The sequence below is a fragment of the Miscanthus floridulus genome, chromosome 17 (assembly GCF_019320115.1).
Source record: "Miscanthus floridulus cultivar M001 chromosome 17, ASM1932011v1, whole genome shotgun sequence".
Taxonomy (NCBI): domain Eukaryota; kingdom Viridiplantae; phylum Streptophyta; class Magnoliopsida; order Poales; family Poaceae; genus Miscanthus; species Miscanthus floridulus.
The window spans coordinates 88,020,789-88,046,351 of record NC_089596.1 but is presented as its reverse complement, the minus strand read 5'-3'; the positions used below and the strand labels follow the sequence as shown (position 1 = coordinate 88,046,351).

The 25,563-nt window shown below is 57.8% G+C and overlaps 2 protein-coding genes across 4 annotated transcripts; both read right to left on the bottom strand.

The window, feature by feature from the left end:
* Window positions 1-2,782: 2,782 nt before the first annotated feature.
* Window positions 2,783-25,133, bottom strand: LOC136517955 (cysteine-rich receptor-like protein kinase 25). 3 transcript variants are annotated; one of them, XR_010774384.1, is made up of 8 exons: window positions 24,704-25,133; window positions 23,593-24,501; window positions 22,885-23,019; window positions 4,393-4,523; window positions 4,089-4,299; window positions 3,805-4,027; window positions 3,424-3,555; window positions 2,783-3,336 (listed from the first exon to the last, which is right to left on the bottom strand). XR_010774384.1 is itself a non-coding variant. In XM_066511614.1 (4 exons), the coding sequence occupies exons 2-4, from the start codon at window positions 24,110-24,112 to the stop codon at window positions 22,539-22,541; spliced, it is 744 nt and encodes a 247-aa protein (XP_066367711.1). In that variant the 5' UTR covers window positions 24,113-24,501; window positions 24,704-25,133; the 3' UTR covers window positions 22,255-22,538. The 3 variants fall into 3 exon arrangements, 2 of the variants coding, with proteins under 2 accessions (XP_066367711.1, XP_066367712.1); XM_066511614.1 differs by lacking the exons at window positions 2,783-3,336; window positions 3,424-3,555; window positions 3,805-4,027; window positions 4,089-4,299; window positions 4,393-4,523 and adding an exon at window positions 22,255-22,627; XM_066511615.1 differs by lacking the exons at window positions 2,783-3,336; window positions 3,424-3,555; window positions 3,805-4,027; window positions 4,089-4,299; window positions 4,393-4,523 and adding an exon at window positions 22,255-22,627 and having other exon boundaries at window positions 23,593-24,283.
* On the bottom strand, window positions 3,059-4,227 carry LOC136515931 (cysteine-rich receptor-like protein kinase 29). Its single transcript, XM_066509381.1, has 4 exons — window positions 4,075-4,227; window positions 3,805-3,986; window positions 3,419-3,555; window positions 3,059-3,336 (listed from the first exon to the last, which is right to left on the bottom strand). The coding sequence occupies exons 1-4, from the start codon at window positions 4,225-4,227 to the stop codon at window positions 3,059-3,061; spliced, it is 750 nt and encodes a 249-aa protein (XP_066365478.1).
* Window positions 25,134-25,563: the final 430 nt, after the last annotated feature.

The window sequence follows — 25,563 nt, the reverse complement described above, 5'->3', positions numbered from 1 at the left end:
TGATAGATGAAGATGAAGACATCAGCAATCTGATTTGATAAATATGTATTACCTCGTGGCATATCAAATTTTATTATGATTTCTAACAAAGAAATAAATTGCAGAGCTGACACTGTGTTCTAAATGTTACCAATATTTCTTAAAAAATTGTTGTCAATTAGATCTACGTCATTATAAATTTAGGCCCTGTTCGCTTGAACTTATCGGCCATACCATTTCAACGAAATAACAATGTTTTTCTCTCACAACAAATCAGCATCAGCATCAGTATCAACATCAGCCGTTTTTCCAGCCAGCCGAACAGGGCCTTAATGTTTCTAAGATACTCCATCCCAAAAAGGAATGACGACATGGGATGCCTGCTAGCCAACTTTCTTAAGTTTGATTATGTTTATAGAAAATATTAGCAATATTTATATCACTATAGAAATTTATTATGAAAATATATTGCATTATTTATCTAATGATACTAAGTATGCATTATAAATATTAATATTTTTTATATATAATCTAAACATGTTTGACTTCTCAGGAAGTGAGAATAATATTTTTTTTAGGACGGAGGGAGTACACTGATACTTATCGTCTAACTGGGTTGATGCTATTATAATTTCTCCAAAACTTGAAATACACGACGACTTTGTACGTCTGCCATATCTTTTGGCCCACGTGTAGACATACGGACAACTCCATATTTTCGTATGGACAAAAATACCCCATCCTACTCTCTTCTCTCCCACTCGCTGCAGTAGTACGTAACTGCGGCCTGCATGGGAGATGGTTGTGGAGAATGAGATAGCGACGGGAAAGAGGATGAAGATGAGCAGTGCACATTGTTACTGTTGCCAATGTGCACTATGTCCAATTATTAATAAGAGCCAACCTGTTCCACAATCTACAGGTACGTACGGGTGTTTTGAGTCCGGTAGTCATAGATCATTCGTCCAGTTAAAGCATCTCTTGACCTAGCCACGTGATCACGCTGGCCGCATCGATGATTTAACTTCTGCCACTTAGAGGCTAGTCAGCTAGTAGAACCTGGTGTGTGTCAACTGTCAAGCATGTAGACGCGCACTAATCACCTAGACCTAATGCAGCCCCATCCTCACCTCCATATATGCTCCTCTCTCGCTTATATATAGGCCACTTTACCAGACCTAACAGAGTAACTATGCATCTTTTGGAGCAGTGGCGAACCTAGAGTGAACTGAAGAGAGATACGCTTGACCCTGTGTTATCGATGATATATATATGGTAAAATTTCAGTCCTAATCATAAATTTTTAATTTTTGAAGGAGTGCATTTGCACCCCTAATCACTAAGGAGCTTCGTCCTATTCGTGGACTCGGGCCATCATTTTTATCTCGCAACAACCATTAGGTTTGGTGCGGGCCATATTTTCAACAAAAACCTAATATGGTGTACAAAACCAAACATATCAGGGAAGGTAAAGAAATAACATGATGTGTTTGTATGGTAGGTTAAGTATGGGCCAGCAAAATAAATGTTAGGGTTTCTTTTTGTCTCGACCCAACCCATCTCTTGAACAGATCTAGAACCTTCTCCCTCTGATTTGCGCTCGCACTCTCAATCTCTTTCCATCTAGAGCTCCACTACCGCCACACTCGGAGAAGCTCTCCCAAACAGGAGTAATAGTATCATGGAGTCGGAGTTGTAGCCAAGAGAAGCCCTCTCAAACAGGAGTACATGATCATGATTCCTACAACTGTATGATGATATCTTAGCCAAGCCACAAACAACACAATTTGAATGACAGAGTTATCACTACAGCAGATGTATGGGTTTTAGGCATCGTACGTCACAACTTGCTCGGAAACTTCTAAATTTTTTACCACAACCTCTACATGCGATGACACGACACCTCGACAAGTTTCGTGATTTTCGGACTTCGTTTGCATTTTATATAATTAAAAAACACTTTTTTAACAAGTTGGTGGTCATGTTTCGTGAAACAGATGTTCGAAATTTCACGAATGTCCCTGCACATGGCCTCAAAATACACTCAAAAACATGAATACCATTTTTTGAATCGCTAAATTCTAATATTTCATGCACCTGCAGTTCAAATTTACTTTTTCGAGAAAAATTCAAGTAAACATAAAAAATTAAAAAAATATACCAAAAAGTCATAGAAAAATTCCAAATTGGAACATGTGCTTTAAGGTACTGTATAAATGCCACAGAAAAAAATTAAAAACAAAAATAAAAAAATAAAAATACTTTGCCGAGTGTCGCAATTGGCACTCGGCAAAGGAACCTCTTTGCCGAGTACCAGGCTTGCAGCACTCGGCAAAGATAGCACGTTTGCCGAGTGCTAACGGCCAGCACTCGGCAAAGGATGACGGAGGGGCCACCGGCGTCGCCTGAGGTATTTTACCGAGGGTTATTCTTTGCCGAGTGCCTGACACTCGGCAAAGAGGATGTTTGCCGAGTGTCACTCTTTGCCGAGTGTTTGACACACGGCAAAAATGTCCTTTGCCGAGTGCCGGCTTTGCCGAGTGCGGCACTCAGCAAACTGTCTCTTTGCCGAGTGCCCGTGTTTCGACACTCAGCAAAGCTCCGAGCACTCAGCAAAGAGCGCGTCTCCCGTAGTGTATGGTGAACGTGGTTAATTATCATTATTTGAACTTGCTTCCTTTAATTTGAGTTTGAACTACGTACTTGAATTATGTGTTTTAGCGTTCTTCTAAATGTTTGCTTTCATATTGCTACATAAAAATGATACTTACATATATTCCAATGTGGCTCAAAACTGTACTATATTGCTAAGATATATAAGGCAGATAGTAGTGTCTAGTAGTCCAAAACCATGTTAACATCATGCTTTTTCATGCTATACTGTCTTATTCGATCGATTTTTTCGTTATCGTGGTAACACAACGACACAAACCTAGTTTAAACATAAATACTACTTCAGTAATTCAAAAATCACACTTTAAAAAAAATATCTTTGAACTAAAACATCATAATTGACTGATCCACGTCGTCCATGTTGCAGATTCTTTAACGTAGCTCCAAGTCAGAAATGGAGACGTCGTTAATGGACTGGCCCCCCAGATGTTGCGACATCCATCAGGCTCTGGCGAGCCGCGCTCGTGACCGTGATTCCACGGCCAAGGACGACGACCGACGCCATGCTGGGGCGCCGGTAGCGTGATGGAGCGGCTGTTGAGCATGACGACGACCGACGCCATGCTGGGGCGGAGGTGCGGGTCCTCTGGACGCAGGGTAGACCGACGTGGATGCACATCAGCATCTCCTGCGCACGGAGCCCCTCGTCAGGGCACTCCTCTAGCAGTGGCTGTGCCTCCAAACCTGCCCATCATGCATAACAATAAAGGATACCAAAAAAGGTTCTAGCTTTTGATGCGTCATGACGGTAAGAGGGATCCAGTACGGTACATAGGTAAGCGATCTTCAGAGGGTCCCAAAGCATGCGTGTACGAGTTGCGCCGGCCCGTGACGATCTCGCGGACAAGGACGTACGCCGTAGCTGAAGACGTCCGATTTGGCCGAGAAGATACCATGTACCCGCTGCATTTCAGAAACACACAGCGCATCAGGAAGGCGTTCAGCAATCAGCATGGATTCGACGCAATGCATTTTGGAGATTTTTTTTTGACGAAAACAGGAGGGGCACGTGCCCCTGCTTCAATTTATTGAATCGAAAAAAAAAAATTAAAGTACAATAGAGAGAGCTCTAGGGGAAGAGAGCTATCAGGGTACAAAGAATCTATGCATTTCGGAGATTGGATTGGATGCTCCAAAACATTGTTCACTTACTATGTTCCAGCAATGTGGCTGGTGTTTCCCATGCTAGAGTCGATGCTGAAGAGCTTGGCCAAGCCGAAGTCGGAGATCTTGGAGTTCATATATGCATCCAGAAGGATGTTGCTGGCCTTGAGATCGCGGTAGATGTCCTCGTGGAGGTAGAGGAGCCCTCGGCCGATGCCCTCGATGATCCTCTGCCTCAGTCCCTAGACCAGCTCTTGCTGCCGTGCAGGATCTGCGAGTTCAGTTTATGAGCGAGAGCGAATGTGCTGGTGATCCGACTAAAGTGCAAGCACCGAAGAGGATTTTGTCGAGGCTGTTGTTGGTAAGGAACTCGTAGACGAGGAGCCTCTCGTGTTCCTCGATGCAGCAGCCCCGCAGGCGCACCAAGTTCCTGTGCTGGAGCTTCGCCAACAAGACTACCTCGTTCTTCATCTCCACCTGTCCTTGCTGCTAAGTTGCTGACAGCCTCTTCACTGCAATCTCCTGCCCATCTTGTAGCGTGCCCTGGACAGGCAGAGCATTGCAATCAGATCAAATCAGACGCTTTAGAGCTGGTTAGTCAAATTAATTTTTATGTTCCTGCAGGTTTAGAGTTACTTTGTAAACTGGCCCAAATCCGCCTTCCCCGAGCTTGTTTTCCTCTGAAAAGTTGTCGGTGGCAGCTCGTAGGGTGCTCAAATCATAGAGGAGAGATTATGAGCTTCTCATGTCTTCTTCATCTCCATATCCTGTTTGCGTCTCTCGCAGTCTCCTGTCTCGCCAGAAGTCCGGAAGTCGCGACTCGCGATCGCTATGTGCGGGTGTTGGCGGCTCGGCTCCTTGCCTCCCGGAAAGAAAGAGGTCGACGACTCCTTGTGCTGATGGGTCGCTGCATCTTTTCATTAATCTTAAATCATAATAGACTATGGCTAAAGGGTATGGAGTATTATATATGTCGGGTACCGCGAGAAGGGGTACCCTAAGCAAGACCCAAAAAACAACTGCTTAGACTTCGTAAAGATCGAAACCAGCTAAACGCTGCCGGCCTCGGCCGATTCTCCGACTCGCCCGAGGCTCCAAGGGCCTCGGCCAATTCTCCGACTCGCCCGAGGCCCATCGCCACGGGCCTCGGCCGATTCTCCGATTCGCCCGAGGCCCCCTCACTACTGACCCCGAGCGATTCCCCGCCAAAGGCCTCGGCCGGGCCACCGACCCTCCGTCTCGCGCAAGGCAGGCTCGGCAGCACTCCGCTGCCTCTTCCTTCTCCCGTCCCTCTGACAAAACGTCGTGTCGCATCAACTCAGCCAACTGCTGCCCCTGACGACAACGGCATGCTCGGCACAGTACATCAGAATGGCCGATGGGACAGGAGGCAGGACTGAGCAGGGGTTACCCGCCACTGTACTAACCACCATGCACATGGTTGACGCCCATGCCTCACCGTGCTGCCAACTCCTGCTCCGAGGACAACGCGGCGTGGGAAGCCACGTCTGGGCTACTGTGGCCTCGGAATCAGTACCCAGGACCAATAATTCCCTCCAGGGCCTCGGCGGTTTGCTTCAGGGGCTCGACAGCCTGGGGACCCATGTCCGCCAACGCCCCCCGCGATGGCTTGGCCTCGGCACCTACAGAACCACGGCCCCCTACGACGTCATCACGCGATGACCTGCACGTCCCTCGGACTGGGCAGGGGTTACCCGTCACTGTGCTAACCACCATGCACATGGTTGACACCCATGCCTCACTGTGCTGCCAACTCCTGCTCCGAGGACAACGCGGCGTGGGAAGCCACGTCTGGGCTACTGTGGCCTCGGAATCAGTACCCAGGACCAATAATTCCCTCCAGGGCCTCGGCGGTTTGCTTCACGGGCTCGGCAGCCTGAGGGTCCATGACCGCCGAGCCCCCCACGATGGCTCGGCCTCGGCATCTGCAGAGCCGCTGCCCACTACGACGTCATTACACGGTGACCAGCACGTCGCCCGCCATGTCCTGCATCAAGCTGTACTGGAGTCCCACGACGCACAAGATCGAGTATGACCGGCGCGTCACTTCTGCACGACAAGGACGGGGCCACTCCGTCGACCACGCCACAATAGTGGCCGGCTACAGGGCTCGGACACGCCACCCCCGTTTTTAGAACGCTATGTAGCAACATATGTAGGTTCCTGGTTCTCCCTTGGAGTATAAAAGGGAAGGACCGGGGCCATTTCTAGGGGAGAAAAGGGAGGACGAACACACCGATAGAACGAGACACTTCCGCTACGCTGGTGGAGAACAACGCCTCAAGCAGCCCGCACCACCCTCGCCGAGACCTGGGGCTAGCCCCCTCTCTCACCTAGCTTGTAACCCCCTACTACGAGCACTCCGGTGCAAGGAATACAAGATCGATCTCTCGGACTGGACGTAGGGCCTCGATTGCCTGAACCAGTATAAACCTTGTGTCTCTTTGCATCACCATCCGGGATTAGGAGCACGCAGCCCAAATTCACTCGTTGGTTGAGGGACCCCTGGTTCCAAAGCACCGACAGTTGGCGCGCCAGGTAGGGGCCGCTGCGTGTCAGCTTCGTCATCCTAGCAAGTTCCGGATGGCAGACCCCGTACGACCATTGCGTCTCGGCACCGTGGTTTGGTTCGGGAGCCTAGAGTTCATGTCTCTAGGGCATGAGTACGACATGGTGCTCCTCACTCCTCGAGCCCCACCGTCCGACGATGAAGTCGCGCCTCGGCAGCCCAGGCACAGGCGGCGCCCGGGCGGCCGTTCTCGCCACGCTCGCCAGGCGCGACGCGAGCGAGGCCACCCCGACGTCACGTGAGCCCAGGGCGTCACGCCCCTCCTCGCCGATGCCCTACGACCAGCTGTTGGTACGGGGTCCCTGGCTGGGGACCTGTCTGGCCTGAGCATGGACGAAGGAAAATCGCCGGTGGCTCGCGGCGACGCCCAGTCGTCTAGCTCCGCTCTACCACTCCCTCAAGAGCCGACCCCGGCGGGGCAGAATATGGAGACGGCACCGTCCCCATACCCCTTTGGGTTAAGAGATGCCGCCGCCTCTTACGCCTACGCATACGCTGCCACCCACGAGCACCCTGCGGAACGCCGCCAGCGCTTCGCTCTCGACCTGAGCACCCGCTCCGACCCCTCGGACGAGGACGAGGCATGGCCCAGGGTGGATTTCTCCGAACTCCACAACCCTGGGGCTTTGCGCCAATTCTTGGCCGCAAGCGACTACTGCCTCGGCTACTCTGACTCTGACGACGAGGGGACTTACGATCCATCTCGCGAGTGCTTCCACGTCGGGCTCGGGATGCCAAGGGCGGGTGAAGAGGACGAAAGGACAGGCAACCATTCCCCGCCCCGGGCAGGGGCGGGCGACGCCACACCTCCGCGTCTCGAGGCCCCGGCAGCACGGGACGAGAATCCCGTTCGTGGGGGGCATCGACGCCCAGATCTGGAGCAGCTCCGCGAGCTTCGAGACAAGGTCGAACAAGACCGGCTCCTTCTGCAACAGCTTCGGAACACTCTCGAGCAGGAACAGCAGGGGCGCGGTGAGGGCGGAGGAGCCCGAGGGAGGGCCCGCGACGTCCATCACCGCATCAACAACGACGAGGAGGGAGCGCCACCCCCAATCTTTAATCGCGCCAGCCAGAATGTCGCAGCCGCTGCGATGCTGGTCCGATCGATGCCCGAGCCCTCCACCACCGAGGGGCGACGGGTCCGTGGGGAACTCCGCGATCTCCTCGAGACCGCAGCGGTGCAGCAGGCCGAAAGTTCTGCCTCCCGTCGGCGTGGAGGCACCTCGGAGCAACCCACAGCGCAACCTCGCCGGGGCCAGGATGCCTCAGTCCGTCCCGAGGACGCTCGCGCGCCGACGGTCAACAGGGCCCCCTCGGTGCGCGACCGACTTAGGGACCGACGCGAGGCACAGGGCGACCACGAAGTAGTTGGCAGGCGACGGCGCCACGACGACGGAGCAGCACGGGGCTACCACCCACACCGAGGCGGTCGCTACGACAGCGGTGAGGACCGCAGTCCTTCCCCTGAGCCGCCGGGACCTCAGGTCTTCAGCAGGGCCATCCGTGTTGCTCCCTTCCCCGCCCGGTTCCGACAGCCGGCCAACCTCGCGAAATACAGCGGCGAGACCAACCCGGAACTCTGGCTCGCCGATTACCGCCTGGCCTGCCAGCTAGGTGGCGCGGACGATGACCTGCTCATCATCCGCAATCTCCCTCTGCTGTTGTCGGACTCGGCACGAGCCTGGCTCGAGCATCTCCCTCCCTCGCAAATCCACGACTGGCGCGACTTGGTTAGGATCTTCGTCGGGAACTTCCAGGGCACATACGTGCGCCCTGGGAATTCCTGGGATCTTAAAAGCTACCGCCAGAAGCCAGACAAGTCTCTCCGAGATTTCATCCGGCGCTTCTCCAAGCAGTGCACCGAGCTACCCAGCGTCGGCGACTCGGAGATCGTCCAGGCTTTCCTCTCCGGCACCACTTGCCGGGACTTGGTCCGAGAGTTAGGACGCAACGTCCCACGCTCTGCTGCCACGCTCCTCGACATCGCCACCAGCTTCGCCTCAGGGGAAGAGGCTGTCGGAGCCATCTTCCCCGACGACGATCCCAAAGGGAAGCGGAGGGAAGAGGCCCCCGAGGCCTCAGCCCCCCACCTCCCTAAGAAAAAGAAGAAGGGTCGCCCAGGGAAGCAGGAAGTCCTCGAGGCCGTCCATGTCGCCATGACGGATCGCAGGAATTCCCGCGGCCCCCGCGGCCCCGGGCTATTTGACGACATGCTGAAGAAGCCCTGCCCTTACCATCAAGGTCCGGTGAAGCATGCCCTCGAGGAGTGCACCATGCTCCGGCGCTACTACGCCAGGCTCGGGCTCCCCGACGACGACGCCAAGCAGAAGGGCCCCGGCGGTCGGAACGAGGACAAGGACGACGGGTTCCCCGAGGTACGCAACGCTTTCATGATCTTTGGCGGACCCTCGGCATGCCTCACGGCGCGCCAGCGAAAGAGGGAACGCCGGGAGGTTTTCTCGGTCAAGGTGGCCACCCCCCGGTACCTCGACTAGTCTCGGGAGGCAATCACCTTTGATCGGCATGACCACCCCGATTATATTCCAAACCCCGGACAGTACCCGCTTGTCGTCGACCCGATCGTCGGCAACACCCGACTTACCAAGGTGCTCATGGACGGAGACAGCGGCCTCAACATCCTCTACGTCAACACTCTGGAGCTCCTGGAGCTCGACCGATCACTGCTCTGAGGCGGTTCCGCGCCCTTCCACGGCGTCGTGCCAGGAAAGCGCACGCGACCCCTCAGGCGCATCGACTTACCCGTCTGTTTCGGCACTCCCTCCAACTACCGCAAGGAGATCCTCACCTTCGAGGTGGTGGAATTCAAGGGGGCCTACCACGCCATCTTGGGGCGCCCGTGCTACGCCAAGTTCATGGCGATCCCCAACTACACCTACCTCAAGCTCAAGATGCCAGGCCCCAACGGCATTATCACCGTCGAGTCCACGTACGAACATGCATACGACTGCGACGTCGAGTGCATCGAGTACGCCGAGGCCATCGTGGAGGCCAAGACCCTCATCGCCGATCTCGACCAGCTTGGTAGCGAGGTTCCCGACGCCAAGCGGCGCGCCGGGACCTTCGAGCCCGCGGAGACCGCCAAGCTCGTCCCCGTCGACCCCACCGTCCCCGACGGCCGAGGACTGAAGATCGGCGCCACCCTCGACAGCAAATAGGAGGCCGTGCTCGTCGGCTTTCTCCGTGCGAACGTCGATATGTTCGCATGGAGTCCCTCGGATATGCCGGGCATACCAAGGGAGGTCGCCGAGCACGCCTTAGATATCCGGGCGGGCTCCAGGCCGGCAAAGCAGCGCCTGCGCCGATTTGACGAGGAGAAGCGCAGGGCCATCAGCGAAGAAGTGCAGAGGCTCATGGCAGCCGGGTTCATCAAGGAGGTATTCCATCCAGAGTGGTTGGCTAACCCTGTATTAGTCAGGAAGAAAAGTGGCAAATGGAGGATGTGCGTGGACTACACTGGTCTAAATAAAGCGTGCCTGAAAGTCCCATTCCCACTACCACGAATTGACCAAATCGTCGACTCCACTGCAGGATGCGAAACCCTCTCCTTCCTCGATGCGTATTCCGGTTACCACCAAATCAAGATGAAAGAGTCCGACCAGCTCGCGACTTCTTTCATCACCCCATTCGGCATGTACTGCTACATAACCATGCCGTTCGGCCTCAGAAACGCAGGGGCTACTTACCAACGGTGCATGATCCAAGTCTTTGGCGAACACATCGGACGAACCGTTGAGGCCTACGTGGATGACATCGTAGTTAAGTCCAGGAAGGCCGGTGATCTTGTCGGCGACTTGAAGGTTGCCTTCACATGTCTCAGAGAAAAGGGCATCAAGCTCAACCCCGAGAAGTGTGTCCTCGAACCCCGAGGACACACTTCTCGGGGTTGAGCTTGATGCCCTTTTCTCTGAGACATGTGAAGGCAACCTTCAAGTCGCCGACGAGATCACCGGCCTTCCTGGACTTAACTACGATGTCATCCACGTAGGCCTCAACGGTTCGTCCGATGTGTTCGCCAAAGACTTGGATCATGCACCGTTGGTAAGTAGCCCCTGCGTTTCTGAGGCCGAACGGCATGGTTATGTAGCAGTACATGCCGAATGGGGTGATGAAAGAAGTCGCGAGCTGGTCGGACTCTTTCATCTTGATTTGGTGGTAACCGGAATACGCATTGAGGAAGGAGAGGGTTTCGCATCCTGCAGTGGAGTCGACGATTTGGTCAATTCGTGGTAGTGGGAATGGGACTTTCGGGCACGCTTTATTTAGACCAGTGTAGTCCACGCACATCCTCCATTTGCCACTTTTCTTCCTGACTAATACAGGGTTAGCCAACCACTCTGGATGGAATACCTCCTTGATGAACCCGGCTGCCATGAGCCTCTGCACTTCTTCACCGATGGCCCTGCGCTTCTCCTCGTCAAATCGGCGCAGGCGCTGCTTTGCCGGCCTGGAGCCCGCCCGGATATCTAAGGCGTGCTCGGCGACCTCCCTTGGTATGCCCGGCATATCCGAGGGACTCCATGCGAACATATCGACGTTCGCACGGAGAAAGCCGACGAGCACGGCCTCCTATTTGCTGTCGAGGGTGGCGCCGATCTTCAGTCCTCGGCCGTCGGGGACGGTGGGGTCGACGGGGACGAGCTTGGCGGTCTCCGCGGGCTCGAAGGTCCCGGCGCACCGCTTGGCGTCGGGAACCTCGCTACCAAGCTGGTCGAGATCGGCGATGAGGGTCTCAGCCTCCACGATGGCCTCGGCGTACTCAATGCACTCGACGTCGCAGTCGTATGCATGTTCGTACGTGGACTCGACGGTGATAATGCCGTTGGGGCCTGGCATCTTGAGCTTGAGGTAGGTGTAGTTGGGGATCGCCATGAACTTGGCGTAGCACGGGCGCCCCAAGATGGCGTGGTAGGCCCCCTTGAATTCCACCACCTCGAAGGTGAGGATCTCTTTGTGGTAGTTGGAGGGAGTGCCGAAACAGACGGGTAAGTCGATGCGCCCGAGGGGTCGCGTGCGCTTTCCTGGCACGACGCCGTGGAAGGGCGCGGAACCGCCTCGGAGCAGTGATCGGTCGAGCTCCAGGAGCTCCAGAGTGTTGACGTAGAGGATGTTGAGGCCGCTGCCTCCGTCCATGAGCACCTTGGTAAGTCGGGTGTTGCCGACGATCGGGTCGACGACAAGCGGGTACTGTCCGGGGTTTGGAATATAATTGGGGTGGTCATGCCGATCAAAGGTGATTGCCTCCCGAGACCAGTCGAGGTACCGGGGGGTGGCCACCTTGACCGAGAAAACCTCCCGGCGTTCCCTCTTTCGCTGGCGCGCCGTGAGGCATGCCGAGGGTCCGCCAAAGATCATGAAAGCGTTGCGTACCTCGGGGAACCCGTCGTCCTTGTCCTCGTTCCGACCGCCGGGGCCCTTCTGCTTGGCGTCGTCGTCGGGGAGCCCGAGCCTGGCGTAGTAGCGCCGGAGCATGGTGCACTCCTCGAGGGCATGCTTCACCGGACCTTGATGGTAAGGGCAGGGCTTCTTCAGCATGTCGTCAAATAGCCCGGGGCCGCGGGGGCCGCGGGAATTCCTGCGATTCATCGTGGCGACATGGACGGCCTCGAGGACTTCCTGCTTCCCTGGGCGACCCTTCTTCTTTTTCTTAGGGAGGTGGGGGGCTGAGGCCTCGGGGGCCCCGAGGCATGCTCTTGGGATTCATAGTCTCGGAGCGTGGGATCGAGGCCAACCCGGAGAAGGTCTCGGCCGTGACCAACATGGGCCCAATCCGGGACCTCAGAGGGGTGCAGAGGGTCATGGGATGCCTTGCGGCCCTAAGCCGCTTCATCTCGCGCCTCGGCGAAAAAGGCCTGCCCCTGTACCGCCTCTTGAGAAAGTCCGAGCGCTTTTCTTGGACCACCGAGGCCGAGGAAGCCCTCGCCAGGCTCAAAGCACTGCTCACCACCCCCCCCGTCCTGGTTCCACCCACCGAGGGCGAGCGCCTCTTACTCTACGTCACTGCGACGACCCAAGTGGTCAGCGCAGCCGTAGTAGTCGAGAGGCAGGAGAAGGGACACGCTCTACCCGTCCAACGACCTGTTTACTTCATCAGCGAAGTGCTCTCCGAGACTAAGACGCGTTACCCCCACATCCAGAAGCTGGTTTACGCCGTAGTCTTGGCTCGACGCAAGCTGCGTCACTACTTCGAGTCCCACCCGGTGACTGTGGTGTCGTCTTTTCCTCTGGGAGAGATAATCCAAAACCGGGAGGCCTCGGGTAGAATAGCCAAGTGGGCTGTCGAACTCATGGGGGAAACCTTGTCTTTCGCGCCTCGGAAAGCGATCAAATCACAAGTCCTGTCTGACTTTGTAGCCGAATGGACCGACACACAGCTGCCACCCGTTCAAATCCGATCAGAATGCTGGACCATGTACTTCGACGGGTCTCTGATGAAAACTGGGGCTGGCGCGGGCCTGCTCCTGGTCTCGCCCCTCGGAGTACACATGCGCTACATGATCCGTCTTCACTTCGCCGCCTCCAACAATGTTGCCGAATACGAGGCCCTCGTCAACGGCCTGCAAATCGCCATCGAACTTGGAGTGCGACGCCTCGACGTACGGGGTGATTCGCAGCTCGTCGTCGATCAGGTGATGAAAGAGTCGAGCTGCCATGACCCCAAAATGAAGGCGTACTGCGCGATAGTACGACGCCTGGAGGGCAAGTTCAACGGTCTCGAGCTCAACCACGTTGCACGAAAGTTCAACGAGGCCGCGGACGAACTAGCAAAGATGGCGTCGGCGCGGACCCCGGTTCCCCCGAACGTCTTCACCAGAGACCTCCACAAACCATCCGTCGACTACGCCCCGGCGACGGAAGAGGGCCCGTCAGCCGAGCCCACCACAGGGCCCGAGGCCCCCTCTGCCACCGAGACCTCGCCCGCCGGGCCCGAGGCCATGGCGATTGACGCAGAGCCTCCCGAGGCCGACCAAGGGACGGACTGGCGAGTCCCTTTCCTCGATCGCCTCGTTCGAGGAGAGCTTCCTGCTGACAGAGCCGAAGCCCGGCGGCTTGCGCAACGCGCCAAGACTTACGTCCTCTGCGACGGCGAGTTGTATACGCGTAGCCCATCTGGTATTCTCCAACGATGCATCACCACCGAGGCTGGCCAATCCTTGCTTTGCGACTTGCATGCGGGAGTCTGCGGGCACCACGCGGCGCCTCGCGCGCTCGTGGGTAACGCCTTCCGCCAAGGTTTCTATTGGCCGACGGCGGTGGCAGACGCCACGAGGCTAGTACGCTCCTGCGAGGGATGCCAGTACTACGCTCGACAGACGCACCTCCCGGCCCAAGCCCTCCAAACCATCCCCATCACATGGCCATTCGCCGTATGGGGGCTGGACATGGTTGGGCCTCTGCAGAAGGCACCCGGGGGCTATACCCATCTGCTGGTAGCTATCGACAAATTCTCCAAATGGGTCGAGGCTCGTCCGATCGCTCAGATCAAATCCGAGCAAGCGGTGCTGTTCTTTACGGATATCATCCACAGGTTCGGGGTTCCTAACACCATCATCACTGACAATGGGACACAATTCACCGGTCGCAAATTCCTAACTTTCTGCGACGACCACCACATCCGAGTGGCCTGGTCGGCCGTAGGGCACCCAAGGACGAATGGCCAAGTAGAGCGTGCCAACGGCATGATCCTACAAGGCCTTAAGCCAAGAATATTCAATCGGTTGCAGAAGTTTGGCAAGAAATGGCTTGCCGAACTCCCGTCAGTCATCTGGAGCCTAAGGAATACCCCGAGCCGAGCCACGGGATTCACACCGTTCTTCCTGGTCTACGGAGCCGAGGCCATCCTCCCCACTGACTTGGAATACGGTTCCCCGAGACTACAGGCGTACAACGAGCAAAGCAACCACACTGCCCGCGAAGACGCCCTCGACCAACTAGAGGAAGCCCGAGACGTCGCGCTACTACACTCAGCCAGGTACCAGCAAGCCCTACGATGCTACCAAGCCCGGCGCGTCCGAAGCCGAGACCTGAAGGTGGGCGACCTGGTGCTGAGACTGAGGCAGAGCAACAAGGGCCGCCACAAGCTGACCCCACCCTGGGAAGGGCCGTACATCGTCGCTCAAGTGCTGAAGCCCGGGACCTACAAGTTAGCCAACGAGAAGGGCGAAGTCTTCACCAACGCTTGGAACATAGAACAGCTACGTCGTTTCTACCCTTAAAATTCCAAACGTTGTTTACATTGTTCCTCGAAATGCAATAAAGAAGCGTTCTTAGTTGTTATAATTTTTCGAGAAACCCCCCTTATAGACAAGCCGATTGTATAAAACCCAAGGACCGTACGATCGTCCCAAAGGTGAAAAGGCCGGCCAAGCCATGAGAACGACCCACGCCTCCGGGCTACGGCAGCTCCCTCACCACCTCTTCACCCAAAGGACAGCGTAGGCTCCGAGGAAGTTCTATGCAGAGAGCCTGTCTATTATCAGGGGCTCAACGTCACGATAGCGCTATAAGGGAGACTCGGCTCTGCCTCAGCAAAGCCGGGCCTCCCTCGGGGGCTAGAAAGGGGGAACCACCTAAGTCTCGAACACCGTTGTTAACGGTCTTTAAAAAATTTTCTGCGCCAAACTCTCTCGCGCTCCGACGGGACCCTCGCAAGAAACCCAAGGACCAAAAGTTTGTTTGGAGGCCAAAGGGCCGGTCGAGACGTGAGAACGGCCTACGCCTCTGGGCTACGGTAGCTCCCTCACCACCCTCCACCGAAGGGCGGCTTAGGTCCCGAGGGTTTTCTTTGCGGGTTCACAAGATCGAGACAGAGGGCACAGGCTCGGAAATAGAACAGAAAACGATTAAAAGACGCACGTACGCAAGTACTTTATAGGCCTCGACGGCCACAAAGACGTCACGGTATGACAACTAACCCAATCCGGTTACATGACCCCTTTTGGCCCAGATCAAAGCTCAAGGACCGACGGCCAGCGCGGGAGGGACCACCTCTTCTTCAAATAGACGGGCCAGCGCTGTGCCAGGTGCCTCGGCCGCCTCCAACAGCTTCACGACCTCCGCATCCGCCTCCTCGTCATCTTCTGGCAACACGTAGCCGTCGCTGACGGCCTCGAGGTTGATGGCGTAGTGCGAGGAGACGACGGCCAGGGCGCGCTTGACACCCGTGTGCAACGCCCCCCGGAGCCTCTCATGGACGCGGCCGCTCAACGCAATCAGACGGCTCCCAAGGGAGCTGGCTGATTGGACCTCCTCGACGTCCAAGGCCTCGCAGGCGGTACGGATAGCGCTGCACAGCGCCTCGTGCTCCCGGACCTCAACATCCAGCGCCGCTTGCGCTGCGACGGAAGCTTCAGCCGCCTGGGAAGCCTATTTCCCCAGATCTACGTCGCAACGAGGGGTCAGGAGTCAAACGCGAACCAGAACAAATGGACAAGGAGCACGGTTCAGCGGAACTTACCCTCGGCCTTGTTCTTCCAGGCTAAGACCTCAACCCGAGAGGCCTCGGCCGCCTTGGTAGCCTCTGCTAGGGCGACTTTTGTCGCCTGATGCTCGCTCTGCTCCGCACCCAGCTACCCGGCTGTGGCCTTCGCAGAGGCCGTTGCTTCTTGGGCCCGAGACCTGAAGGAGTCTCGCTCCTCCTCCAGTTCCTTGATCTTCGCCACCAAAGGGGCAGCCTGCCCCTTAGCCGTGACCAGCTCGGCCTGAAGGTCAGCACAACGAAGGCGGAGGTCCTCCACTTCCGCACTCCGCGCCGACAAAAGCCCCTGAGCATCGGCAAGCAGGCCCCTCTGCCGCCGGAGCTGGTCCCAGATATCCCTCTCCCTTCGTAGGAACACCGATTTCCCAAGGGACCGGGTCTCGAGCTCCTAAAAGAGGTAAAAAACGCACGTCAGACACTGCGAGGACAACTCGGCACGAGACACGAAAGTACTTACCTGAGTGACACCAGGCAAGTCCCTTTCCATAACAGTCATCGCCGTCTGCAGCGACCGCACTGCCAGTTGGCGGTACTCCTCGAGGGTATCCCAACGCCCCCCCTCTGCGATATCTTCAAGGGCGAACACAGGCTCCCCCTTGGGATCAGCCTGGTCCCGCCAAAAAACACGCGGGAAGTTCCACCCACGGGGCTCGGGCCGTAGCAGGGCAAGGGCCGAACTCCCCTCGGCGGGATCTGGGACTGGCTGCTCCACGGTACTGGCCGCCCCGACGTCCGCCGCCTCCTTCCCTCGGGAAGAATCATCAGACGAGATTGTCTGAACCAGGGGCGGCGCCAAAATTTGCTCCGTCTCCGCCTCCATCGCCCCGGTCTCGACGGACCCGGGGGCTCTGGCCTCCGCCATCTCTACCTCGATGGCCCCGGCATCCACCGCCCTGACTTCGGAGGTCTTGGGGGCTCCGGCCTCACCCTCAATGGCCTCGGCAGTGCCAGACGCCCCAGCCTCCTTTGCCCCAAGGCCCACAGCATCGCGAGGCGCGGGCTCCTCCTCTTCGACCCGCTCCACGGCCGCCTCGGCACCCTTTTCCTGGGCAGCCGCCTCCTCCGAAACGGCCTGCGCCTCGCCCGACGCCACGCCACGCTGCACGCCAGCCTACGCCTCCGCTGCCTGATGGGCGGAGGAGCTAACGTTCACCTTGAGCGCCTTACGGGGCGCCAAAGGAGGATCTTCCACCAGATGCGTCTGGCTGGAAGCAAAGACACTCCCGAGGTCAGCATGCGATCAAGGGGCAAACAAGAAGTACTACGGACTCCACCAGAGAAGACGCTTACCGCGAACGGGGATGCAGCCGCTTCGACACCGCCTGCCTCCTCTGCAACGGTGGCGGTGGTGGCAGCAGCGCGGCCCTCGGTGTCCACCAGTGCCAGCCGGCCTCTGTCGGACCCCGGCACCTCCTCGACCCTTCGCGGAGACGATGGGGTCGCCCCCACCGTCACCCGCTCCACCTCCACCGTCGAACCCATCGGGCTGACGGCACGCTCTTCCAACACCCGCGCCTCGGGTGTGTTGGCCTCGGCCCCGGGACGGGCCGCCACTGGCCCCGGGGCACCTCCTCCTCCTCCTAGGGGCGTCAGGCTCCTTGCCGGCGCCCCGGGAACCATCTCCCTAATGTCGGGGAGGTGTTCCAGGCAGGCCGTCCCCACCTCGCGCCCGCCGCCGTCGCTCGAAGAATCCGACACCGACGACGAGGGAGACGGTTCCAACGGGAGACCGTCGAGCCTCTGACGCCGGCGACGGGCGTCCAGCTTTTCGCGCGCGAGGATCTTCTTCGTACGTTTCGCCTCCTTGGCATCTTTTCTCTTCTTCTCCTCCTCGGCACGCGCCCTATTCACGGATCGCCGCCGGGCGTCCTCAGGAACGGGCGGCGGGGAGCCTCGCACGTCTCTTATCCCCTGTGAGAACGACGAAGTAAGACAACAGACAAAAAAGGCGAAAAACAAGAAGGCCGCGAAAGCCTCGACAACATCCAACTTACCAGCGAAACATACCCCCGCGACGGGCGCATCGGGAATGGCATCAAATCGTCGATCTTCGGCTTCCCGTCCACCGCTTCTCTCACCCGACGCAGGGTCTCGTCGTCGGAAAGGGCGAAGGCGGACATCTTGACACCGACGATCGAATCGCCCGGGGTCATCTCGAATAGCCGCCGCCGCCGGGCCATCAGCGGCAACACCCTCCGGCGATGAAAAGCCGCCACGACCACAGCCGCCGAAAGGCCATGGTCACGCAGCTTCCGCAAGGCCCTCAAAAGCGGTTCCAACCTGGGCTGATCGGCCTGGATGACGCCATACCCCCACTTCTCCGGTTGACTCTCCACGACCCGCCCGGTATAAGGGGGAAGTCCTCCGCCATCGTTACGGAGGTAGAACCAGCCGTCATACCAACGACGGTTGGACGATGACAGCTGGGCCGGGATGTAGAGGGACTGCCGGTCTTGCCGCACGTGAAGGGTGCAGCCGCCGGCCCTCTGCACCTTCCGAGCCCCCCTCGTTCCCCCCGGCTTGGTGGTGAACGTCGCTCAGAACAGGTGGAGCCACAACTCCCAGTGGGGAGCGATCCCCAAGTACCCCTCACAGACGGCGACGAAGATGGCCGCCTGCGCGATGGAGTTGGGGCTGAAATTGTGCAGCTCCACGCCATAATAGTGCGGGAGCGCCCGCATAAAGTTATCCGTCGGTGACCCAAAGCCTCGCTCGTGGAAGACCACGAAGCTCACCACGTAGCCGTCGCGCGGCCTCGGCTCCGACTCGTCCCCCGGAGCAATCCACTCCGGCTCGTCGGGGTCGGTGATCGGGCGAAGAAGATCGGCCTCCACGAGCGACTGCAGCTTCTCCTCGGTGACGTCAGACCGCTCCCAGGGATCCGCCGCAAGGAGGACGGGACCACCAGCCATTTGCACGGCGAAGGACGCTGCTACGACGGTTATCTCTCTCCCTCTCTCTTTCAGTCTCTCGCCCTCGCCCTTCTCCTCCCCGGCGCTCTATGCTCTCAGCAGCGGCACGAAGGCAGCAAAAGCGAATGCGAAAGAGGTAAGAAGGGGAAGGGCGAGGTTCTTTGCGTATTTATGCAGGGACAAGACGAAACCGCCAGGCGACGAAATCGGGGAAGTTTCCCCCAGAAAATCCGGCGCGGTTATCCAGATCCGGTTTCACCGCCCACGCGCCCACTCCCTCCTCATTAAATCGTGCGTGCGGACATGTCCCGTCGGCTGACCCCACGTCGCGTCCAACCGCAGCAGCAGCAGGCGCCGTTCCGCCTCCCCAAAAAAGTCGCCTCAAAAGACGCGCCTGCCGTTGTTAGCCGTAGGGAGAGAAATACCCCCCTGATTCCTTTCAGGCAAAGGAACTGGGCACCGAGCCCGCTACGGTCCAGGGGTTCGAAGGCTGGGCCCTTAGGGGTTTCAACAGCCGCCCCAGGGCAACAGAGTCAGGGGCGACTACGGGCGAGCCTATGCGAGGCCGAGGCCCAAGCAAGCGAAACGCTTGGGACGCCCTGTGTCGTGTCCGAGACCGGTAGGGAGGTCTCCGAATGGGATCCCACCGTAGGGAGGCACCGAGCCACCGAGGCCCAGCGAACGGCCTCGGCACCCACTAGAGAAACCCTCCGGTACTCTTGGAGCGCGTCTCCGGACCGCTAGCCGACCCCCAGCGAACGGGGTACGGGCCTCCACTCGGACTTACCTGATAACAGCTCACCGGAAATGTCGTCGCTCGCACCCACCGAGGGTAGCACGGCATCTTCCACCCCTCCTTCTGAGCGAAAAGGAAGCGCGAGGGTCGAATGAAAAGTCAGGAGAATCCCTGACGGCCCTCTTGCCCCGCGCAGAGGCTAGGGGACCCTTCCTGCAAAACATTGCCGAGGCCCAGCGGCTTAGACTCGCACACGAGGGGGCTCGGCAAAACAAACCCTCCTTCCGAGCGAAAAGGAAGCGCGAGGGTCATTCAAAAAGCCAGAAGAACTCCTGACGGTCCTCTCGCCCTGTGCAGAGGCTAGGGAGCTCCTTCTGCAAAAGACGCCGAGACCCCGCGACCTAGCCTCGCACCCGAGGGGGGCTCGGCAGACAAACCCTCACGCGCGAGGGGCGAACCAAAAGCCAGGGGGACCTCTGACCGCTCTCTCGCTCCGTGCGAGAGACTCGGGGGTTCCTCCTGCAACTTTGCCGAGACCCAGCGGCTCAAGCTCGCACACGAGTGGGCTCGGCAAACAGCCCCCCGTCCGAACGAAAAGGACGTGCAGGGGACGAACAAAAAACTCGCTCCGTGCAGAGGCTCGAGGGCTCTTCCTGCACCCAAGATAAAGACAAAGCGACCCAAGCCCGTTACGGTCCAGGGGTTCGAAGGCTGGGCCCCCAGGGGTTTCGACAGCCGCCCCGATATAAAGGAGTCAGGGACGACCACGGGCGAACCTGTACAGGCGCGCCCCGGGTCGTGTCCGAGACCGGCAGGGAGGTCTCTGAATGGGATCCCACCATAGGGAGGCACCGAGCCACCGAGGCCCAGCGAACGGCCTCGGCACCCACTAGAGAAGCCCGCCGGTATTCTTGGAGCGCGTCTCCGGACCGCTAGCCGACCCCCAGCGAACGGGGGTACGGGCCTCCACTCGGACTTACCCGATAACAGCTCACCGGAAATGCCATCGCTCGCACCCACCGAGGGTAGCATGGCATCTTCCACCCCTCCTTCCGAGCGAAAAGGAAGCACGAGGGTCGTACAGAAAGTCGGGAGAACCCCTGACGGCCCTCTCGCTCCAGGCGGAGGCTAAGGGGCTCTTTCCGCGACATCGTCGAGGCCCCGTGATCCGAACTCGCGCCCACGGGCCCGACAAACACGACGAAAACACCTCACTCGAAAGAGAGAAAAGCCCCTGAAGAAGTGAAATCACTCCTCCAGGGCCTCGGGGGCTACACCCGGCGGGTGCGCTCGCGCGCACCCACCGAAACCTCGAATACAAAACACCATCCCGACAGGAACTACCAAGAGCCAATTCTCGTCGGAACCTCAGGGGGAGTGCCTCCACTCCCCCAAGGCTCGGGGGCTACTGTCGGGTACCGCGAGAAGGGGTACCCTAAGCAAGACCCAAAAAACAACTGCTTAGACTTCGTAAAGATCGAAACCAGCTAAACGCTGCCGGCCTCGGCCGATTCTTCGACTCGCCCGAGGCTCCAAGGGCCTCGGCCAATTCTCCGACTCGCCCGAGGCCCATCGCCACGGGCCTCGGCCGATTCTCCGATTCGCCCGAGGCCCCCTCACTACTGACCCCGAGCGATTCCCCGCCAAAGGCCTCGGCCGGGCCACCGACCCTCCGTCTCGCGCAAGGCAGGCTCGGCAGCACTCCGCTGCCTCTTCCTTCTCCCGTCCCTCTGACAAAACGTCGTGTCGCATCAACTCAGCCAACTGCTGCCCCTGACGACAACGGCATGCTCGGCACAGTACAGCAGAATGGCCGATGGGACAGGAGGCAGGACTGAGCAGGGGTTACCCGCCACTGTACTAACCACCATGCACATGGTTGACGCCCATGCCTCACCGTGCTGCCAACTCCTGCTCCGAGGACAACGCGGCGTGGGAAGCCACGTCTGGGCTACTGTGGCCTCGGAATCAGTACCCAGGACCAATAATTCCCTCCAGGGCCTCGGCGGTTTGCTTCAGGGGCTCGACAGCCTGGGGACCCATGTCCGCTAACGCCCCCCGCGATGGCTTGGCCTCGGCACCTACAGAACCACGGCCCCCTACGACGTCATCACGCGATGACCTGCACGTCCCTCGGACTGGGCAGGGGTTACCCGTCACTGTGCTAACCACCATACACATGGTTGACACCCATGCCTCACTGTGCTGCCAACTCCTGCTCCGAGGACAACGCGGCGTGGGAAGCCACGTCTGGGCTACTGTGGCCTCGGAATCAGTACCCAGGACCAATAATTCCCTCCAGGGCCTCGGCGGTTTGCTTCACGGGCTCGGCAGCCTGAGGGTCCATGACCGCCGAGCCCCCCACGATGGTTCGGCCTCGGCATCTGCAGAGCCGCTGCCCACTACGACGTCATTACACGATGACCAGCACGTCGCCCGCCATGTCCTGCATCAAGCTGTACTGGAGTCCCACGACGCACAAGATCGAGTATGACCGGCGCGTCACTTCTGCACGACAAGGACGGGGCCACTCCGTCGACCACGCCACAACAGTGGCCGGCTACAGGGCTCGGACACGCCACCCCCGTTTTTAGAACGCTATGTAGCAACATATGTAGGTTCCTGGTTCTCCCTTGGAGTATAAAAGGGAAGGACCGGGGCCATTTCTAGGGGAGAAAAGGGAGGACGAACACACCGATAGAACGAGACACTTCCGCTACGCTGGTGGAGAACAACGCCTCAAGCAGCCCGCACCACCCTCGCCGAGACCTGGGGCTAGCCCCCTCTCTCACCTAGCTTGTAACCCCCTACTACGAGCACTCCGGTGCAAGGAATACAAGATCGATCTCTCGGACTGGACGTAGGGCCTCGATTGCCTGAACCAGTATAAACCTTGTGTCTCTTTGCATCACCATCCGGGATTAGGAGCACGCAGCCCAAATTCACTCGTTGGTTGAGGGACCCCTGGTTCCAAAGCACCGACAATATACTTGGGCTTGGGCCCCCATCCCGCGAGGGCCCTCGGCCGTCGCACCTCATGCCCACCCCTTAGGGCCGGCACTGGGTGGCAGCTCGTAGGGTGCTCAAATCATAGAGGAGAGACTCTGAGCTTCTCATGTCTTCTTCATCTCCATATCCTGTTCACGACAAAGGGAATTCGAAAAACTCAAGCCTCAACGTTACACCACGCTATTCTTTTTTCAACTGTAATAGTGACGAAGGTGGTTTTCTTTTTGACCTTAAGGGCATATGACCCCTACACATTGCGCCATTAATTCGCACCGAGATGTGTGCACTGAAGAGAGATAGTGCAGGCTCAGTGCATAGGGTCATATGTCCCTAAGGGCAGATTATATTTAACTTGCTCTAATAATGACATCGTTTCAGCACTTACCGGTGCTTGCAACCTGCACATGCTTGTGCGGTTCTCTGTTTCTCTTGCAGAGGAAGAGGAAGATAGCAACAAGCAGCAACGCGACAGCGACAGAAATTGCCACAAGAAGAGCTGTCCGGACCGTGTGATTGCTCCCTGCAAAGACCGTGAGGCTCGTCCAAAATTCAGAACAAAAGTTATTTCAAAGTTTTGTTCAAAGTCCTAATTTTTTAGAAAGAACGGCAAAAGCTTTGCCGCAGATTTTATTAGACGATAAAAAAGAAAATAGAGAACTTTTACAAAAATATTTACAGGCTCATAGCCACCTCCCTAACCCTGTCACCCCCAGAGAACACAACTATGCCACTCCTACAAGGAAAGGAAGAAAAAAGGAGACCGGCAAACAACACCAGGGTGTTGAGATCGGGAACGGCCCCTACTGAACGAACACGACCTGAACCTGAACTTAAACTTGATCACTATCCAAGCCCAAAAAAGTCACACGTTTTTTGTTCTAGCGTTTGAAAGGGTGGACACAATTGAATCGACTCTTTAGCCTAGTGAAAGACGCGACCGAGTCCAAAAGAACAACAGCACCGTATTGTGGCATGGGACATGTGTGATGGACACGTTAGTGCGCCGCGGCAGCAACAGAGTTCAGAGCCACAGCGTCAACTATCAAACGCGTAAGCGTAAGGAAAGTGACAGGACTGGAGACCATGGACTCACCGCTTTTTCCTTGGCCCGACTGGTCGCTGCCGTTGACGGATCCGCCTCCCGGGGATGGTGCCGGTGCCGGCGACATCGCCGCCTCGGCAGCCTGCAAGTTGTAGAACGGGTACACCTCGAACCGGATGGAGCAGCTCGGGTACACGATGCGGGCGCCTTGCCTGCCGTCGCAGCAGTTCGGGATGAACGAGACGGCGCCGGCCAGGCAGCGGTTGCAGTCGTCGCCGGCGAGGTCCCGCGTGCACTGCGCCATGCCGTAGACGTTCACGAAGGGCGTCACCGCGGCGGAGCCGACCGCGAACATCCGCAGGGACGAGTACGCCGTCCTCCCCGTGACGTTGCCCATGAGCGCGCCGAGCAGGGCCGTGAATTGCTCCTGCTGCGTCGCGTTCTGCGAGTTCGCCAGCCAGACCACCATCGACGCTTCGACGGCGCCAAAGAAGCTCGCGTTGGAGTGCCGCAGCTGGCACGCGTCGTAGATGAGCGTGGCGCTCTTCTGACCGGGGCACACCTTGGCCATGCCCTGCGTCGAGCCATCGAGGCACGCACGGCAGTCCGAAGCGTTCACGTCGGCGCGGCACTGCACGAGGCCGTACGCCTGGTCGGGCGCAGTGCCTGTGGTGTTCGTGGCAAACCCCGTCGACGCGGTGGCGGCGACGGGGAGGGATGCGAGGAGGGCGTCGAGATTGGCCTGCAATGTGCTGCCGCGCGGCCTTCGAAAAATCTACTCTACTAATTCATAATCTTTTTATTTACTAGATCCACACAAAAAAAAAAATATCTTCCGCTGAGAAGGCCTCGATCTATCCACCCCAAAAATTATATTTATACCCTACTAATTTCACCATCTTTTTCTTTGTTAGATTCACACCAAAAAATATCTCCGTTGACAAGCCCTCGTCCATCCACCTAAAAATTTATATCCAGAAAAACAACGTCTTTAAACGGACTGTCCCAGATTTACTTGTAAGCCCTCTGTCTCTCTCTTTCCTCACTCAAATCGAACATTTTGTGTCAGCCTCCTCGTCCTCCCGCGTCCAAGGAAACCCAGCCGTGTGACGCCGCTATTCACGCGCCAGACTCACGGAGTCACGGGCCCGATCCCACGTACCGCTCGTGCTCATCCAGGCCCCGCCCCCGTTCCAGCTCGCGGTCGCCGGTGCTCCATCCCCGTAGCTCTCGCCCTGTCGCCCTCGCGGAGCGGCCGCCCCGCCCACGATCGCTCTCCCGCTCGCGGTCTCCCCCACGCGCGACGCCTCCTCTCCCCCACGCCGCCAGGCCGCCGCGGGGTGGCGGCGGTGGCATGGAGAGGCAAGCCGAGGGCCGGCGGTGGATATGCGAACATCAGAAGCACCCTGCCGTGCCCGCGGGATCTGATGACGATGGCGGCGGCAGAGGCGGCGCCCTCGTGATAGCGCGCTCAGGCCTGAGACCCTAGCGGCCCCCGGTGGCGCCGGGGCTAGGCCTGCGCCGTCGTCCTGTGTGAGCAGCACACGCCAGACGCAGCTGGGTTGGGCTCCAATCTACTATTACCAGTCTGAGCCGACAACACGTTGATTTGGCTTCCTGGGCCCCTTGGTCTTGATGCCTTCTCCTAGAGACTTAGCTCGTATCGTGACATTCCCCCCTCCATAAAACACGGCCGCCGCCCTCGAGCCATCCAGCCCTCTTGATTAGAACGGTTGGGAGCTTCAGCTGGCATACATCTGCACCAACGCTTACTGCTCCTTTCTCAATCTCGATATATACTGCTTTGACTGTTGATGGCCATAAGAGTTAATTGTTGCCTTCCACGAGCTGAATGGAGAGAAACTATCACCCCAAATTTTCTCATCATGCAGGACATAAGAATGACTATGAACATGTAGCCTATCTTTTACTAGACGAATTCTGCAGCATGGAATCCGGCATCTAATTTGGCCACGTCATCCATATTTTTGTCCTCCGTTGGATGTCGATCGAACCATCCAC